The 18840-nt window shown below is 36.1% G+C and overlaps 1 protein-coding gene across 6 annotated transcripts in view; it reads right to left on the bottom strand.

Moving 5' to 3' along the window:
* Positions 1-18840, bottom strand: part of REV1 (REV1 DNA directed polymerase) — a 53430-nt gene that overhangs the window by 16494 nt on the left and 18096 nt on the right. For 4 of the 6 annotated variants that reach the window (XM_064408087.1, XM_064408089.1, XM_064408091.1 and 1 more), the window contains 8 exons: positions 14843-14992; positions 11615-12327; positions 9715-9822; positions 8126-8242; positions 3339-3471; positions 2741-2869; positions 1919-2073; positions 884-1003 (listed from right to left, as the gene is read on the bottom strand). In XM_064408087.1, the coding sequence (XP_064264157.1) occupies positions 884-1003; positions 1919-2073; positions 2741-2869; positions 3339-3471; positions 8126-8242; positions 9715-9822; positions 11615-12327; positions 14843-14992 (1625 nt within the window). The remainder of the gene's footprint in view (positions 1-883; positions 1004-1918; positions 2074-2740; positions 2870-3338; positions 3472-8125; positions 8243-9714; positions 9823-11614; positions 12328-14842; positions 14993-18840) is intronic. The other 2 variants (XM_064408088.1, XM_064408090.1) reach the window with 1 other exon arrangement.

Raw genomic sequence — 18840 nt, 5'->3', positions numbered from 1 at the left:
GCACATATGTAAGTGTGATAAACTGAAGTATATTTCTGGGTTTTGGAGAGGTGGCCTGTTACCTCCAGAAAATACTAATCCAATGAGTTCACACTACCAAAGTCAGCAAAAATTGGAAATCTTAGGTAATCAGATTCTATTCTTGATAATCTGTTTCTCTGTCAAGGGGGTATTATTAACACAAACATGCTTCTACTATGAACATTCAAATGAGTTCTGAAAACTTTAAAACGTTAAAGTCAAAGCACAGTACTATATGAGTAATATTCTGGAGGAAAAATATTTCCTTTAAGTTATGCCAAAGAGAAATTACAGCACAACTGTGCTGTAAATAGTGTTTGGCCACTCAGTGTTGCATAATGACAATTTCTGGCAAACCTGCACCTGTCTATGGATGCTATTTCTACCACTCTTCTATTTCAGTGTCCATTTTTTAGACACTGCCTGTTTTTTACTGCCCCTCCCTCCTTTTTTAATCTTCAAAAGATAAAGACACTATTTTTTATATCTAACACTAAATATATGTGTATACATGCAGGCTGAGGTCAGCTGATCACTGAAAGCATAAATGAGTGCTTACTCAGCACTTCTTGGACCATGCCTGTGCCACACTACACTATCTATGTGTACTAAGTAACAATACAGAGTTACATGCCAGGAAATACTTTATGTTACAAACCTTTAAAGTATTCTTCTGAAACAATAAAAATATATAATAAAGCCTGTTTTCAATACAGGTGGATGCCATATGTCTTCACTGTCTATCACATTTTGGATCATAAACATGGAATAGCAGCTAATCCTGTTTGATCTAGAAAGCAAATTTGTAGCTGAAACTGGTTTAATATCAGGAGGCAAAATGTCCTCTAAAAGATAGGAATACCTGGAAGACTGGTAACAAGTTGTCCTCTGATGAAATCATCCACTTCTTCAGGTTTTAAGTGATACTGTCCATCTGGTTTTGCTTTGCGAGTTGCCATTCTGGCCAGCAGAATATTGGAACCTGTAAAAACAACAAATTAAAGTATGCCTGTGGTAACTTCTGTTGATCCTCAAGCAGAATGCCACAGTGGAACACTCAAGGAAAAATGCAGAAAGTACAGTCAAATTCTTTAACTTTTACCAAGAATTTAATGAAATCTATGCATATATATTTGCAGTGTCTACCTTCAAATGAGCAGCCAGCACTTATTTGCTATAACAGCAGTGACACTGTAGTGCTAACTGCAACTGCAAAGTTAATAAGGGAAGAATTCTCCTTGGAGTCATGAATTTCAGCTTGTCTCACAAGTGGATTTCACATACTTGTATAGACTCAGTACAGGTATGTACAGATACTCAACTCTAATATTAATTAGGAACAAAAAGAAAGGAGAAAAAAAATGAGCTGAGAAGAAACAAATCAAGGAAGTATTTTCAGATGTGTGATTTAATACACAATACCTACTACAAATCAGAAATCTTTGCCCTCACCACCTTCTAAGAACTATGCAAAATCATGTCATACTGTAAACTCTTACTGCTATCTCCATTAAGGAACACAATCTGTGCTCCTTCTTCTATTTACCAGAAACATTTTACTGGAAGCACTTCGTAAAAATGAACGCAAGAACAAAATTTTAGCATGGTGTCCAGATAAAGAAGAAGTGATAGCTGGACAGAACATTGATTTAAGAGTTGGACTTGATGATCCTTGCTGGTGTCTTCCAATTCAGCATATTCTGTGATCTCTATTATGGAAATTTTATACATTTTTGCTTACAGCTTTCCAGTTATGAAAATTCCCTTGCATTTTTATTCACACTAATTTAATGTATATGGCAACATATTCCACAAACATGAGTTTTAGCAAACTTACATAGCTTTGATACATTGACAAAAGCAGCCAGTGCTTGTAAACATAAATGCAGTTACTTACCCATCCCAACAGAAGCTGTGCATTTAGTTTGATCTTTGATTTCAGTGCGAATAGCGTTTGCAAATTCATCAGGAGTCAGTCTGGTCTCTGTAAGGATGTCAGTGATATCTACTAGTGCTTCATCACAACTGACTGCTTCGATGTTGTGAGTATAGCTATCAACACAAAGTAAAGGAGGTGAAACACCAGCAACAGCTCACCATCTGTTAAAACAAATATGTAGCAAATAAAGTCTTCCTTTTGTGGTGGCATTTCCCTGCCTATTTTGTATCACACATCACTTAGATATCAAAAATGCTGAAACAGCAAATTACAGTAATATTACTAATGTAAGACTAATTTCAACATGCATCTTGGTTTTAAAGGAACAGCTGGAGAGGGAGCTGAATATTTGTTTTTCATTGACAGTAACAAATTTCCAGTTTTATTTCAAGTGAATTTTAGACCAGAAAGTAGTTTCTAATAGATGTTACCCTAATAACCCATTCTTAAATTACACAAAAAACATCTCTTGGAAGAATCTCCCTTCTAAGCAGGGATCTGCTTCTCACGATGTGAATCAGTAGAAAAAATTAACAGTAACTCATTTGGAAATCAGATGTTGATTGTTTATAGCATTTGGCTTCAGGATAAAAAATGCTCAGAAGCATGGTGCTTAAAGTAACAAAAGTACTACAAAGGAAGTCTTCAAACAGGAATACCTTCACTGAAGCTGAAGAGTGCGAGATGAAAATACAAAATGAATAATAGCATTCAGTAGTGGCAAACAAAATATACTTGATAACCTTACCATGAAGATGATGCAAACAAACAGCACATTACCTTGCTAGTATTTCATATACTGTCCGTGCAACTTCTTTGTATGCATCAAAATCATATGAAACTGCTTGAAGATTTGGACACAACTTTTTTGCTTGGCCAAAAAACATTCCATTCTTTATGCCAACTTGTCTAAAATTAAATAATAGAATAAACGCCAAGTAAGCACGGTGCAAACTTTTCCACAAATTATCAGGGAGTACTTTCAATTTAATTATTTGTCTTTTCCTACAAAAATGGGAATAGGAATTCGGTCAACAGGTGGAAATTTAACAGGTTAAAAAAATAACTGCAACTAGAGTATTTGAATTAGCTGTGTATTATTAAGCCATGGCACATGAGAAAGGCACCAGGTTTTTTTTTCACAGGCTTTATTTCAACTTATAAGTAGGTTGGGTTGAGAGCTACTGAGCAGCATCTACCAAGCAGCAGCATCCACAGGGAGGAGTTTCTGTTAAATTCTAACAACCTATATAATTGCAACTTTTGAACAGAAACTTTCTATAGATAAATTTAAATACACTAATAACTAGTATTTTTGGACATCTTATGCCTATCTGTAGGGGATTTTCAAGCAAACTACTGGGTAACTTTTACCTACCTGGCTTCATAACTGCAAGAAGCTATTTCAGCCATGGACAGAACAGTGAGATTGAAGTCAGCTCCGTTCACATGTGTGGAATCTGTTTGCTCCCAGACAGATGAGTCCAAGTGATCAGGTACTCTAATTTCTGCTTAAAAAAATAAAATTTGTCTACATTACTTTTCCTAAGAGTTCAACAGAATCAATGTCAATAAAATAAAAATTATGGATTTTATATTATACAATTTCTATACTGTTATCTTTTGACAAAGACATTCTTAGTAATACTGATTCATATTGTGGTCCAGAAAAAAACTCAGACCCCTTCTCCAGTAATGTCTCTCTGGATAGGTCTGTACATACTACTGAGAACAATATTAATAGAAAAATGGTGTTTCCCCCAAAATTACTAGACAGCAGCTCACTGGTGACTACATATACCAGACTGAAAAAGAAGAATTATCTTTTTTATGGTCTTTACTGACCATAAAAATTATCAAACACATGTGGCTAACTGTTAGAATCACATCCTGCCAATAAATACAAGACACTAAAAATTATTTAACAACTGCTCAGCTAAACAAGAAGACAGTTAGCTATGTTCCTTTTTACAAAATGCGCCCCTGATATCAAAACACTGAAATTTTACATAGAATATAAATCTACTTCATATTGTACTTGAAACCATTTTTCTGATAGTCTAGATACCACAAAGTGATTTTTAAGAAGTGAAAACCAGAATGACAATTAGTTGAAATAAAAAACACTAGCAATAAATTTCTATTTTCTTTGACACTCTCACAGGGATATTAACTGAAATAACTTCTGCTTTTGCTTAGGAATAATTCTCTTATTAGGATGTGTCCATTTCTTTCAAATATCACCATAAAATTATCTTGGATCAAAATTACACTATTATAAGTACTGAAACCTCAGACTTAAAATGAGACAGACCTTCCCTAATTCTATAAAACTTTACTACCTATTCTTACATAAATTTTAAAGGATCCTCCAGGCCCACTGGGTACTATGTACTAGACAGAATGGAAACAAGCAAAAGATTCCTAGTTCTATTTGGGTTTTCGCAGTATGTAAACCTTAAAATATGTGCTAGACGCTAAATATGAATCAGCTTGAAAAAAATCACTACATGCAAAAACTACTAGACCTGTCCAAACTCCCATTAGATTCAAAACAACAGGGTATCATATAGATAAAATGCTTCTATTTATTTAAAATGAAATCCACTACCCAGTTCTTTTTCATTACTGTAGTCTATTTAATACCATACACCTTTGTAATATAATGAATGGGAGTTTATTATAGTCCCACAATGAATACAGAGTGCCACAATGCCTAATTATATTCCACAGTACTAACAACTTACACACCAACAATCTGACTGAAAGGAAACCTGGTGCTGTGTGCACATATCAGTAGCTATCAAACCAAAGAAAGTGGTGTAATGAGTGAGTGGAGATACCAGGGGTAGAGCCTAACTCATGTGGAAAACTGCTTTTGTTCAGAATTTCTGCTAAATTTGTGCACTTTTTAATTTCTTAAATATTTTAGTTTATGATGAGCTCAATAAGTTACCTAAGATGTCTGCAATTGAAAACTAGAGCAAAATTATGCCCCAAATAAAGATAAGAATGACAAGAACAACTTCTTTAGTCCATGCCTTCCTGTGCCCTGGCCTGAGATGATGCTGTCATCTTGTCTATCTTCACTGGATTCGTCGACTTTTTCCACATCGCAGCAGAGCAGATCCCCCCATGAGCTGATGGAGTCACTTCATGTGAAATTCAGGGCAATGCAGAACACATTGTCCTCAATGGAAGGCAAGGTAGAGAACCTCTCATCAAAAGCTGGGAAACTAGACAGGCACATGGTGAATGTGGAGCAACGGATGGAGAAATCAGAGGCCAGGACCCAAGTCTGTGAAAAAGAAATCGCTGAGAATAAATCTGTGACTAATATGATGGTTAAAATCTGCTGCTCTTTAGAATGAAAAGGGAGATTCTAGGGTTGAGGGAAAGGAAGTCTAGAAAACATTCACATCTTGGGCATCCTGGCCATGGAAGAGACCCCAAACTATGAATCCTGATTAACATACGTTAATCTTGTATCTTTAGAACATGAATGTTAAAGATGGCATGTATGCAGAGAAGTAATTCTACTATCTAGAAAGCCTATCTCCAATTTGGGGATTTAGGGTGAGAATAGTGTCAAGTTTTTTAATTTAAAAGTTATGCATTTTTAGATGAATTAATACAAGAAAAAGAAAGTATTTCATAAAAGACTGAAGATTCTGTTGACACTAGATTTTGTCTAGCAATGCAGATCAAAGTCAGGAACCAGTATCACTAAAGAAGTAATTAAAAAAAAAAAGATGTAAATGAAGCAGCAGAATTCAGTATTTGGTCAGAAGTGATTCACAAGCGTTTGGGGGTTTATGTTTGGTTTTTTTTTGGTTGTATTTTTGTTGGGGCTCTTTTTGAGGGGGTGAGGTGCTCTGTTTCCCTGGTTTTGGTTGGTTTGTAATTTAGAATCTTTTTTCAAATAAGCAAGATCTAGAGAAGGCAGTATCAGAGAACAGCCTGGAAAGTATGAAGCACCAAAAAGTGAAGCGGATTCCATGGTGAAGCATGGATGTAAAAATATGCTCATGTTCTAAGCTCCTCCCAACTACCTTTCTATTTCATTTATATAACATGTCCCCATTGTGTCTGTTTTAACAGCCTAATGTACTATTCCGTATTTTTGACATTTTTGTAAAAGCATTTCTGCATGTAATGCTTGTGCCTACTGCAGTGTATTTCCCTCTGGCATGGCACAATTAAACACATGCTGTGAAGTGTGTCACTTTCTAAGATACTATGATGTCTGAGAAGCCTAATCAGCAATTCCACCTTTACATCTAAGACCATAACTAACTATAATTTCATTACCCCAAAAGGAAGACAAACCCTGAGAAAAAGCAAGCGAAACAACAGGTTGGGTTTTTTTTTTAATTGGCAAAATGATTGCACATGGAGATAAAATAAACAGAGACTCAAAAATATTATGAACTGCAGCTAATGAAACAGAGACTATAAAAAGAGTGTTTGGAAAACATCCTTTCACCAAAACAATAGGCTGCACAATCAGCCTAAGTGTCAAGAAAGAAAGAGCTAGCTGCCTGCCTGCATGCAAGCCAGTTGAGACTGGATGCTGAAGTTAAAGAAATGAATGTGTGATATCCAGAAAAAAGCTGCCACAGTAAGAAACTGAGCTTGTTATACAATAAGGTTGAAAGCTGCTGTACACTTAAGCAATCAATACAGCACAAGAGATACTACTGAATTTGTGAATCAAAAGAACATGCTAGGTATCAGCTAAACTGTAATTCAACCATCTAACTCTCCAAACCACTCAGTTGTATAGTCACATCCTTACCCAGTTCAAGGCCCTAATAAAAGTTAACAAGTCACTGTATAAACTGAACTACCAATAAATACTTCATACACAAGCCCTACTACAGAAAATCCAACTCCATAAAAACCACAGCTATCTCTGTCTGGAGCATACTGGAAAGTCCTTAAAAGCTTATGGGTTCCACAAACATATATTCTACCTCACTTTTGAAGTCTTCTTAAACTACAGCAAAAAAGACAAATGAAATAGCATCAGTTCCAGTAATACCTTGGTTCTATAAATGTCTTCAAAAACCCCCAACAACCTGCCAGTTTCCAAAGTACTAATGTTTCATAAACATGGAAGAACAACCTTTTACCCCATCTTGTCTCACCAATATAAAACACTGAGGTGTAAACTTCATAACAACAGCACTTAGGACCACGGATTTGGTAAAAACTGCATATGTAACAGGGCAAAGGAAAAACTCAACTTCCAAGTCAAAACTAAACTTAAATAGCAACTACCCCTTGTATATGCACTTTTTAACAACTTTGTGGCAAGGACTATGCTTCTAGATGATTGAATAAGACTGTTACTGGCTGCTTAAGTTGCCAATGTTTAGCAAAAATAAAGTTCAGGCAGTATAATAAAACCTATTAATAAAACTCCGGTCTATATTAGCACACTACTACTTGAGGACACACAAAATAACACATTTCTGAATTATTGCAGGCGAGTACGGTATTCTCAAACAACAACAGACAACCTGGTTTTCAAAAAACAGAATATTGAACGAACAGAATCCATGAAAATTGCACAGACTTTCCAAAGACCTAAAATGCTCTATGGACCACCCAAATTAACTCATTGTACAGAGATATTCTACATATGCAACTCAAAAGCCAGCTCCAAACAATCAGTTTCTCACTGGCCATGTGCTGTTGTTACTACTTTTACAGAAAAAAAAAACCCTTCTGTGGTAGACTTCGAAAATTTACTATACTTGACTTATTATGTAAATATACTATATATATAAATACATATAGTATATTTACGTAATATACTATACTTGACTTCCTGAGAAAAAAGTGATCCTGGACAACCTGTATTTGTTTTTGATTTTAAATAACTACTAACATTCTATCTTACACTCAACCTCAAGAAAGTGAGTAAAACCTAAAATTACTCTGAAATAATTTACCCATACTGAGCAAAGCTAATTAAGAAGAAGCCACAGTGTCCTGCTATTACTCAGCACTGTGCTGTCCAAAAGTATTTATTTTCTGAAATCTCCCACATGCAAGAAATAAATTTATCCATGGTACACTTTCTGAATAATTTTAAAGAAAAAGTCTTCCACAACAACAGTTAAAAACACACATACATACATACAGACTTATCTGTACCTGCTTTGCCATTCAATAGCTTTTTCTGGTAATACTGCTGTTCAAGCTGGGGGTTTGCACCAGGGCGCAGCAGTGCCTTCCCTGTACCTCTGTTACTAGTAACAGCTACTGGCTTTCCTGTGGAGAAAAAATGCATATACTTATAGGTCAATGCCTATAATAGCTTACCTTTTAATAGAAGCACAATTAGGATAAGAACATAAGGATTTTTAATTTACTTTCTCTAATTTCTTTCAAGCTTAGGTGCTCTCAAGGCACTAAAGAAGGAACAGCTATGAAATGGCCTTGGAATTGTGACAATGAATCTGTCTTAACTGCAGTTACATGTAAAGAAGAAAAGCTTTTCACAAGTGAGAATACAGCTAATATTAGGTTGTCTTTAATAACAAATATAAATGGAAGCTGTGAAATGTCACCAATAACCTAATCATTCATTAGTTTAAGATACAGCAAACACTGGATTAATTGTACTTCAACATGTTTATTAGCTTAAGTAAATCAGAAAAATATACACATGCCAAAACACTTAGTTCCACTTAGTTTAACTGTGCAAACCAAAATTTTTAGTAAACTTTTGACTTTTCTGCAATATCAACACTTCCATGGTGTTTCGAAAGCAAGCTAATTTATGCACTGAAAAGTCTGGCAAACTTCCGTGGAACTGAAAAAGCATTTGCAGAAAAGTCCTACATTCTTTATGTTCCAGTCATGGAATTTGAAACTTGACAGGAAATCAAGTTTTAAAGAACCAAACATAGCAGAATAATCTTTGATATAGCTGCTCCTGCCTTTGGACAGAAGAGAGCAATGAAACCACATCTTACTCTTTTCCCAAGGTCTGTGATAGCTGGGAGTGAGAGATGGTCACCACTGCAACAGGTCTTCAAACTTGTGCACCCCTGAAGTTCAATGTTTGCACAGAACTAGGACCTCCACTGCTGAATGGTACACTTGTAGAAAACAAACCCACCAAAGTTTGCTAAGGTGCTCCACTAACTCTCCTGTGTCTAAATGCCAACTGAATTGTTCCTGAATCCTCCAGGTCTTATAATATCTCATATGTAATAGCTTAGAGAGGAAAAGAAAGGAGAAGCAAACTCCTCTTGAAAAATATGGATCAGGTAGAGACAATTCTCAACCCTGACCTTTCCACTCTTCTAGTTAAACATAGCTGCTTAAAATGCTTCAGGAAGAATATTAGGCTATCCCATTTTCTTTAATTTATCTCCTTTTCTTTTAATAGACATACCCCACTTCTAGTATAACTGAAATTTGATTTTCCATTTCTAATATGGTAGATTAAAATCTGAGTAAGTTTATGTACAATGCCACAGAGAACAGTTACTACAGATTTAACTTCTGTCTTCTTACTTTAGATACTGAAAGGAGATAGCAAGGAGAATTCCAGTTCTCTCTTCACTTGGTTTTGGATTGTGAGAAAATAAACAGGAATGTGAAGTTGCATGGCCTAACTACTGAAGATGCAAGAAAAAAGATTAATACACCAAATTAATTTTATAACTGTGCAAGTTTGTTTTTTTTAAAAGCTTAACTGAGTAAACTGTAACACACATACTTAAAATACTGACCTTTGAGATCTGGTCTATTTCGGATAGCCACAGACACAAAGAAGCAATCCATATCCACGTGCATTATACAGCTCTGTGGCTTGGCTGAGCTCGCAACAGACACATTACCTAGTATGAAGATACACCAATAGAAAACTTGAACCCTAATTTATACACTTTGGTACTACTCACAGGTCTATTTGGTAATACATCAAGGTCTATTATCAAGTTTTTACCACGTCTAAACAATAAATATTTTTGTTTCCTCTTACCAAGAAAGTATTATTCTGAGAAAGGTAAACATAAGCAGCAGACAAACAGCCTAAACAATGAATTAACTTAAGGGTTTCTGTTTTTTATTTTCTTATAATTACCACCTTTTACCCTAACAAAGTTCCCCGAATCCAAGGAGATTAATGCATTTTGTTAGCACTGCATCTTACTTGTGCTATGTCAACACTGAATCAGAAGAGCATTTTACTCCTTTTTGTTCATCAATCAGAAGACTGCTTCAAAAGGTAATAATGTAAGTTTAGCTGCACTATGAGCTATTATTATTATTAATGAAACACACCACAATTAGTTTTGAAAGTCTCATGCAACTGGATTTTGTCACTGTTGTACTCAGACGCATGCAAACATTCAGGGAAGATGAGCAAGGTAACTCCTCACTGAAAACCGTACGTGCCTAAAACACTAGAAATGCTTTCTGCAAGTTCAAGTCTGCATGTCTGTGTTGCTGACCTACCAGAAGTGGCAATATTGAACAAAAAAAAATTTACCTTGCACAACGTGTAAAGTGTAACAGGGAAAAAATAATTCAATACATCAAGTGAACTGTTCCACTTAACATCTGAGTTAATCACTGAATAATCAGAAAAATATCCTCTTGGTTTTAATAATTTACATTCTGAGCTCATTTGAAAAATAAGGACTGTCTTATAATGGGCATATTCACAAATCAAGCCATCAAGTTAAGGAGCTGCTACTCACAAGCATTAACTATTTGAATACTCTAGGCCAAATCAAAGAGAAAATAAAAATATATTAGCTTATACCACATTTTGATTTAAAAAATACATATTAAGTAATTCATAAACTAACATGTTTGATAACTGGGGTGTCCTAACACAAACACAGAATCAATAAATTTATTATCTAACAATTTTTTTGATGTAGCAATTTCTCAAGCATATTTTCATGTGATTACAAGTGAATAATTTTACAGCACAGGACTCAGAATCTCTTTAATGGTACAGAGCTAACTTTTTAATTAAAAAAGACTGTAAACAAGAGATTCTAAAGATGTAAAGTATTTTATCTGTAACACTTTGATTCTAATGAATTCTAGATTTTTTCACTTTGGCCCTTGATGCAATTACATTAAATATTTGTCTTCAAGCCAGGTTTAAAAGTCTCTTATAACACTACTACCCACTTTTAACAGATGCAGAGCTATGTAAAACTCTTAACTAACAAAAAAAAATTTAGATTTTAACTCACGACCAAATGTTACTCATCTTTTAAATGCTCATGCTGAACAGTAAGGATTTTTTCTTCTCTTTTTTCCCCCTGCAGATTTTCACACAGCAACTACAGATTTGTGTATTAGATATACATAGTATTTTTCTCCCTTATGAATCCATGTATCTCGGTAAAGTCAGAAATACTATTTCTACAAGGAAGAATTGAATATAGACCAGAGTATCACATTAAGTAACATTTTAAGTTTAAAAAACCCAACAAAGCCAAAAGCACTTGCATCCATTAGTGTTCACTGCACCAAAGTCATCAAGTTTTTCCAGATAGTCTGACTATAACATGAATACTCAATACTAAACTATGTAGTCTCATTTGGACATTTAATGTATGAAGATATAAGGCATCTTCTTAACATAAACCTTCTTAAACGAGTATCTACCTGTGTCAGTTTTAAGTGCAGACCTGCCTGCTTTCCATTTTTTAATTTTTTCCCTTCCTGGAAACACACCGCTGTTTTTTCTCTGCAGGCTGTTGACAAACTCTGTCAATTCACACTTCCACGTTGATATATGATGCAGTCTTGAATGCGAATAAAAGTCAGAAATAAAACTACAATCTGAAGGTTTGGACACAGTTAAGGAAGCTGCCTTGCTAGGAGCAGGTCCAGAAGTGCTTTTTGTGCTTGAAGGCCCCTGAACAGTTGAGTGGTGAGCACCATTTATTTTAGCATTACTGTGCAAAAATGAAGATGAGGATGAGTTACTCATAGTCCTGTGTGGACTCCATGGAAAGTCTGTATTTTTGTTGCTGTGCTGCAACTGCTGCATTGTGCAGTCTCTAAAGTCAACCATGCCTTTGTCAGTCTTCCCCTCCTCCTGCACAGGGCCTGGAGACAACCTGCCTGCAACACCGTTGCTGGAGGGCACCAAGCAATCCTGTGTCTTTAAGGCACTGGTAGAAGTGTGTGTGTGTCCATTAAAAAGGGCAGTGCTGTCTTTATGAGATTGAATCCCGTTTTGTTTCCGTATGGGAAGAATCTCCTCCAGCTCTGTAAATCCAAAATCGATGCTTTCTTCTTCCTCTTCCTCATTCCAGGTGTTTATTCCATTGGGCGTGATTTCATTTTCCATTTCGCACTTTTTAATATGATTTCTGAAACAGATATAATAATTAAATACCATTTCTTTTATAAATAAAGGCACATTTACGTGTAATTTCAAGCTTTTTCTTCTTAACTGTTCTCAATTTATACTTCAGTTACATTCCCAAGACAATTATCTCAAATTCTGAGCCACATCCTCTCAACAGCACAAAATATAATGCCATACCAAAGACTTTACAGATTTCATGTAATATTAACTGGAGTTTACATGGGAGTGACCATGCTCACATTAGAAAAGCTATTTCCAAAGCCTTTAATCTGGCAGGCAGTCTCCCACTGAATTATAGTAATTATTTGTTTGTTAACAGAACTGTACTGCCACACACAGCATGAATGTTGCAGGAATATACAAACCATCAGAAGGAGCTGTCCTTTTATCAAGGACAGCTCCTTAACTAGTTATAAACAAACAAAAAGAAATGAGAAAGTATACAAAGAGAACTATTTTTTAGGAAATTATTTTAGGTTAATGTTAGATCCATTTTATTTTTTCATAATGAAAAAAATCTGTTCGAGCTCCAGAAATCACTTAGCTTTGATAAAAACCACAAACAAACTAATTTTCAGCTTTTAAGCATATAAACCAAAGTATTCTGCCACGAGCACACTAGCACAAAGACAAAGCTTCCATTCAAAAAATTAACTCTGAAAAGGAAAACCAAAGTCTTCAAGAGTTCTACACACTCTTGATCTGCTGCAAAAACCCAACAAACCCAACCATCACTCCCAGCTCCCAAAGCCAGCAATTCAAGTACACAAAAACAGGTGGGGAAAAAATTAGCTATTCAGTACGCTACTGAAACCAGAAACTCTAGTTAAGCGTGAAAACAATTTGGTTAAGACTATCCAAATATGAATTGCAGTAAAGTTAGTATTTTTGAAGAGTTGTGTGGTTGAAAATGGTATATTAAGTGCACATACTTAGTGGATAGGCAGGCTTTTAAAGTCATGTTTTTCAGACCACACTGACATTTCGGGAAGTCTGAATATTCTTCTTATTTAAAAAATCTTCAACAATGCAATAGTAAGAGGTGATGATGATTGTACCACTCATTGTTTAAAATATGGGTATGAAATACTGCTTAAGATATTAATTTTTTGTGACTGGTTTTATTTTCCTAAGTGTAGACAAATCCCACTCATGTGGTGAAGTCTCCTCAGCATTATGCATGACTGGATAGTAAAAAAATCAGCAGACTGTGGAAGAACTCAGATCACCAGTACAAATCAGAAAGTACAGTATCTTGCACAGTATCCTTGGCCCTGCTAGAGCAGTAGTGTTGAACCAGATGACATCCAGGTATCTTTTCCAACCTCAAAAATTCTATAATGTTATTATTCTTTCCTATAAAAACCAAATATGTATTTCTGAAAAATAAGCAGGAACTTATTAAAAAAAATCTAGAAGAGTTCAGGTGGTATGTTTCTTTCCAAATTCCAATTCCTCTGCCGGTTAAAAAGTTTTACAGGTGCTTTCTCTTCAAGTCTCCTCTCAAGGTCTTAGGCGTCTTAGGATACTTTTTCATATTGTAATTTCATTTTTCAACCCATCTTCTCTCTCAAGCATGACTTAAACCTTGGTGTTAGCATACATAATGCATGCCAAGACTTCCTTTTTTTTTTAAGAGGCTAAAGAAAGAGATTAACAACCAGTATGCATTTATATTCATTCCCAGGCACCTCTAGCAAAAGCAGTCACCAGCTTTTTATTTTTGAATCTGATAGGTCACTGTTCAGTGTGACCTATCAGAATCCTTCAATGCATGTCTGTTGCTTCCATACAGATATATTACATCCTAGGACTCCTAGGTCATATTATCAAACAAACTGTGGTCCAAAGATGAGAGACAAGGCTTGGAGTCAAGGTAACAACTATACCTTGAATTATTGTGTTTTCTGCCGGGCTGTTGGGGTCCACTCTGGCTAGCTACAGACCCTTGCCCACACGATGATAGTTCACAGACAAAAGTAAAAGATTTCTCATGTGGAGAAGTGCTCTTCTCCACATGAGAAACATTCTCTCTTTATTCCAAGAGACACACTAGGTGGACAAACCCATGGGAGAGAAGAGGGTGTTCCCTGGTAGCAGGGAACTTTTATACCCTGGGGGAATGGGGACAGAGGAAGAGGTCCACAGCCAATGGGATACCAGGGAGGAGCGGTGAGGGGAGGGTCTCTCCATCCAGGAAGAGACCACCCGAGGTACTGGGGTGGGTGAGGGAAAAGCCATGTGATGGGGGAAGGGATAACAAATGACGTGATATAACACAAGCTACTTCAGTGCAATATAAAGACTACTCTGTACAAATTTCCAATCACTCAGTGCAAAAAAACCAACTAATTAAACTATTTAGTGCAACACAACAATACCTTACTTTTAAATTTCAGCACCTCAGAGCTTGCCTCTTACAAAGCTGAAATGAACTTTTTAAAATGCTATTTACAAATGCAAACTCATTGTGGGTGAATGATGAGCATCTGCATTACAAAATCAGAAACACTTACACCCTGTTGAGATCTTTAGCTATATTGCTTGGACCTGGCACAGCATCTTCAGGTTTGTGTATGCTGTTAAAGTTGAGACCTTTCTGAACACTTGACTGCTTGGTGTAAAGCTGATAAGGAATGTGCGAAAGGAGACGTCCAGCTTTAATGCTGAAAAAAAAATAAGAAAAACCAGGTTACTGCTTTAAAAATTTTAAAGAAATCCCAACCTTCTATGCTAGTACCACCCCCTTATTTGTACTTGTAGTGCCCTCCACAACCCCTTTCTCACCCTTAACTGGATTGAACTGATAAGTAATTTGTGATGTGGTGACTGGTGCAACAAAAGGTATTTGCAAAGATGTGCTGGTCAGTACTTCTACATCCATTTCTCTTTCCAACTGACACACACAAACCCCAAATATTTAATTTAAACAAACAGTCAGAAAACCCTTGCTTAGTGGTCCAGGTTATTCTACCTGAACAACAGTGACTGAGCTCTTTATCATGGAACAAACTAGGGTAGAATTTGAAAGAGGTCAGCTAGGATGTGGTTCACTGTTAAAAATTAACTACTTTTTCCATTCCACAAGGCTAATTACCTCTTCTTGTAAAAAATTCACTGAGACAAGCTAAACAGAAGAATAATTTCCAAACAGACCTACCATAATTATCTACAGCAATCATTCCAGTTATTCCTGTGTTCCAGTCTATCTCCCTCTTCTTTTTCATCTTCCTTTCTTTCATTGCACTGAAACTGCAATTATACTTGAGTAACTGCTAAATTCCTTAGGGAAGCCACACACTTGGAAGTGAAATAGTCTCAAAAATACACCCCAGGATGACTTAATCTCTCCACCCCAACACCTGCTGCTGGCAGCAGAGATAAGAGCCTTCCAAGCCTACACTTCACCTCTTCTTTGTATACAATTCTTCATACTGAACACTGGCTCAGAGACGCTGGGACTTCTTCCAGCAGAGGAACCTCTCCCATATCAAAACAAATTAGTATTAGCATTTAGATTTGAAGATAGAACTGGAGTCAGATTTTAAAGATAATTTAGCTCAGTGTTTATCAGCACCTGAATGCTTTCTCTTGCTCGAATCTGTACTACTATCAAGGGACCTGGACAGTAGAACAAAAGCCCTTGGGAGCTTTCTGGCTGCAATTAGACAGAATATAGTAGGAGATCACATTTCCCAATTAGATAAATTAAAATTAGTTAAGCATAACCATATACCTGGTAAGGTTTCTATGGAAATGGAATAGCAAAACAACCCCAAAAATATATCAATTAAATACTGTTTGATACATGAATTATATGATTCATAAAGGAACATTATTTGTATTAAACATTGCCAAACAGACTTAAAAATACACCAGGGAGAGTTCCAAAGCTTTCTTGTACACAAAGTGGTAATGCAGCAACTGAGTTTTTACAATGCCTGACTTGACTGTTTCTCAAAAGGCCATGTGAACATAGGTGCAGAACCAACTTGGTAATATTTCAGAATAATTGCTACAATTTCAAGATGATTAAACAAACCCACATTTAATAATTTTTTCACAATACAGTTTTAGCTGCTGGAGTAGGTGCATTACTAGATAAACAAACAGTTGTTTTTTTCCAAACTGCATTAACACATAGCAATCGGAATCCTAGTTAAGATACATCATTCAACAGCTTTACCCATTTTATCTTCCCTGTGTCGCAGAACTCATAATCATTAAAAAAAACAGGTTTTGAAAGGACCTCTGGAGGTCTCTAGTCCAAACACTGATCAAAGCACTATCGTTAAAGTCATACAAGGACTAAAAAGCCACACAAATTTTGAGTACCTCCAAAGGGGGAAATTCTACAACCCTCTCTAGGCACCTGTTGCACTGCTTACTGTGTATTAATTATGAAAAATATTTTTCTTATAGTCAAACTTTTCTTTGCTGCAACTTGTGACTATGGCCTCTTGTCCTCTTGCTGTACATCCTGAAGAAAAATCTGGCTCTGCATCCTTTGTAACCTCCATACAGGTAATGAAAGATAACAATTAGACCCCATGCTAGTCCTCTCTGCAAGAAGAACTGAACCAGCTTCCTCAGTCTCTTGTTATATATCACATGCTCATATTGGTGGTACTCCTCTGAATTGAACACCGCAGTTGTGAGTCCTTCTTGTACTGAAAAGCCCAAAATCTGACACGCAACTCCAGATTTAACTTCAGAAGTATTGAACAAATTGGAAGAATAACTTGCCTTGATCTGGACTGCGGCCTTGATCTGGACTGCGGTCTTGCTAACACAACCAGTAGCTGTTAGCCTTTATCTCCACAAGGGCACAAATGCAGCTTCACAGTTACCTTTTAGGGTAAGACTTGAGGGTCCTGGTGGATTACAAGGGTGCGTCCCTGCCAGTGAATCATCTACAAACTTGCTGAAGCTACTTTCCACTGCATCACCAATGTCCGTGTTGTTAGTGAAGACATAAACTGCATCTGCCCCAGTATAAACCCTTAAGAAATGCCCCTTGTGGCTAATTGCTAGTTTGACTCTGAACTGCTGACCACTATGGTGATGGAAGCAGTTGAGCCAGTACTTACATCCCTCAGCCAGCAGCCCACTATCCAATTCCTATGTCCCCAATTTGTCTTAAATAATGCAACAGGGGATTGTGTCAAAAGAGCTACCGTAGTCATAGCAAATGATATCTACTCCTCTCTTTTGCATTTGAAATCCTCATCAGAAAACTAGGTGCCATACCAGAATAGGATTTTTTTAAAATTATTTTAAACTATTTTCTTCATGTTTGTATTAGATTAACAAAGTTCTTTAGGAAAAATATTCACCTAATTTGAAAATCAAAATAAGGAATCCACAAATGCTGGTATCTCACGTTAGTTATCCTCAGTTTCTGAAAAGTGATTATAAATGTCAAAGAATGTTAAAAGAATAGTCAAACTTCAAAGTCAAGCTCTCAGATCATCTGAATTTGGCTTTCAGTGCACAACAAGCTTTCCATGCTACATAATGGTAGTATGATGTAATGGTGTATTTTTCAAATAAAGGAATGTATTTTCAAAAAAAGGAATACTGACTTAGGAAGGAGGCCTGCCTGTAATCCTATTCATTTGTTGCAAACATGGAGAGGTAGTAAATACACAGAATAAGAGGCATGCAGAAAGAATGATTTGTCACTACAGCAACCACACTATTACTCTGCAATATTGGATTTTGCAACTACTGATACAGAAGATCTCCGTGGGATGCTAACTAAACCAAAATTCTAGACCTACTTCCATTTAACAACAGGTTTATAGGAATCTGACTTTAAACCATAGTTCAGAATATGCAAAGCCTTTAATGCAGCAATAAAGTTCTTCATATGCCTTACTATCCTTTGTGCAAGTAACTGCAGAATCTTATATTATTTCCATGGCATATTCCAAATGGTGAACATTTCTGGTGTTTTACCTCAATGTCCTTTAGTTGGCTCTCAAAAAAATTAAATTAAATAATAGCCATTGTTACAGTGCTATGTTACGTTCATTAATCTTTGCGAAGCAGACAGATGCTATAGTGATAAGCACCAATAAAAGACAGGAATTAATTATTCATTTCATTACCAGCAAAGAATTCAAGTCACATGCAATAAGTAAGGAACAGGAGACAAAATTGGAAAAGCCATGTCACTGTATTAGCAGTCTGCAACCTGAACTCAATCTTTTCTGTGCAGAGAATGTGGCAGGTGTCATAGTGAAAAAAGATGACGTGATCATGTAATTAAGGACTAAATCATAATATATGCACATGAGAAACAAATCAAAGCTCCACAGACAAACAACTTCCTCATTTTGATATCTTGGGTGACAAGACCAAATCTAACAACACTGTTTTACCAGCAGTTTGTGACAGCAACATTTTATGGTAGATTCTTAACCAAACTGAAAAAATTGCAAACCCATCAAATTGCCTACAAGGGAACTGCAGAGAGGCTCTTTACAAGACTGTAGTGACAGGACAAGGG

This window comes from Passer domesticus, chromosome 2 (assembly GCF_036417665.1).
Source record: "Passer domesticus isolate bPasDom1 chromosome 2, bPasDom1.hap1, whole genome shotgun sequence".
Lineage (NCBI taxonomy): Eukaryota > Metazoa > Chordata > Aves > Passeriformes > Passeridae > Passer > Passer domesticus.
This window is presented reverse-complemented; position numbering and strand designations above follow the sequence as displayed.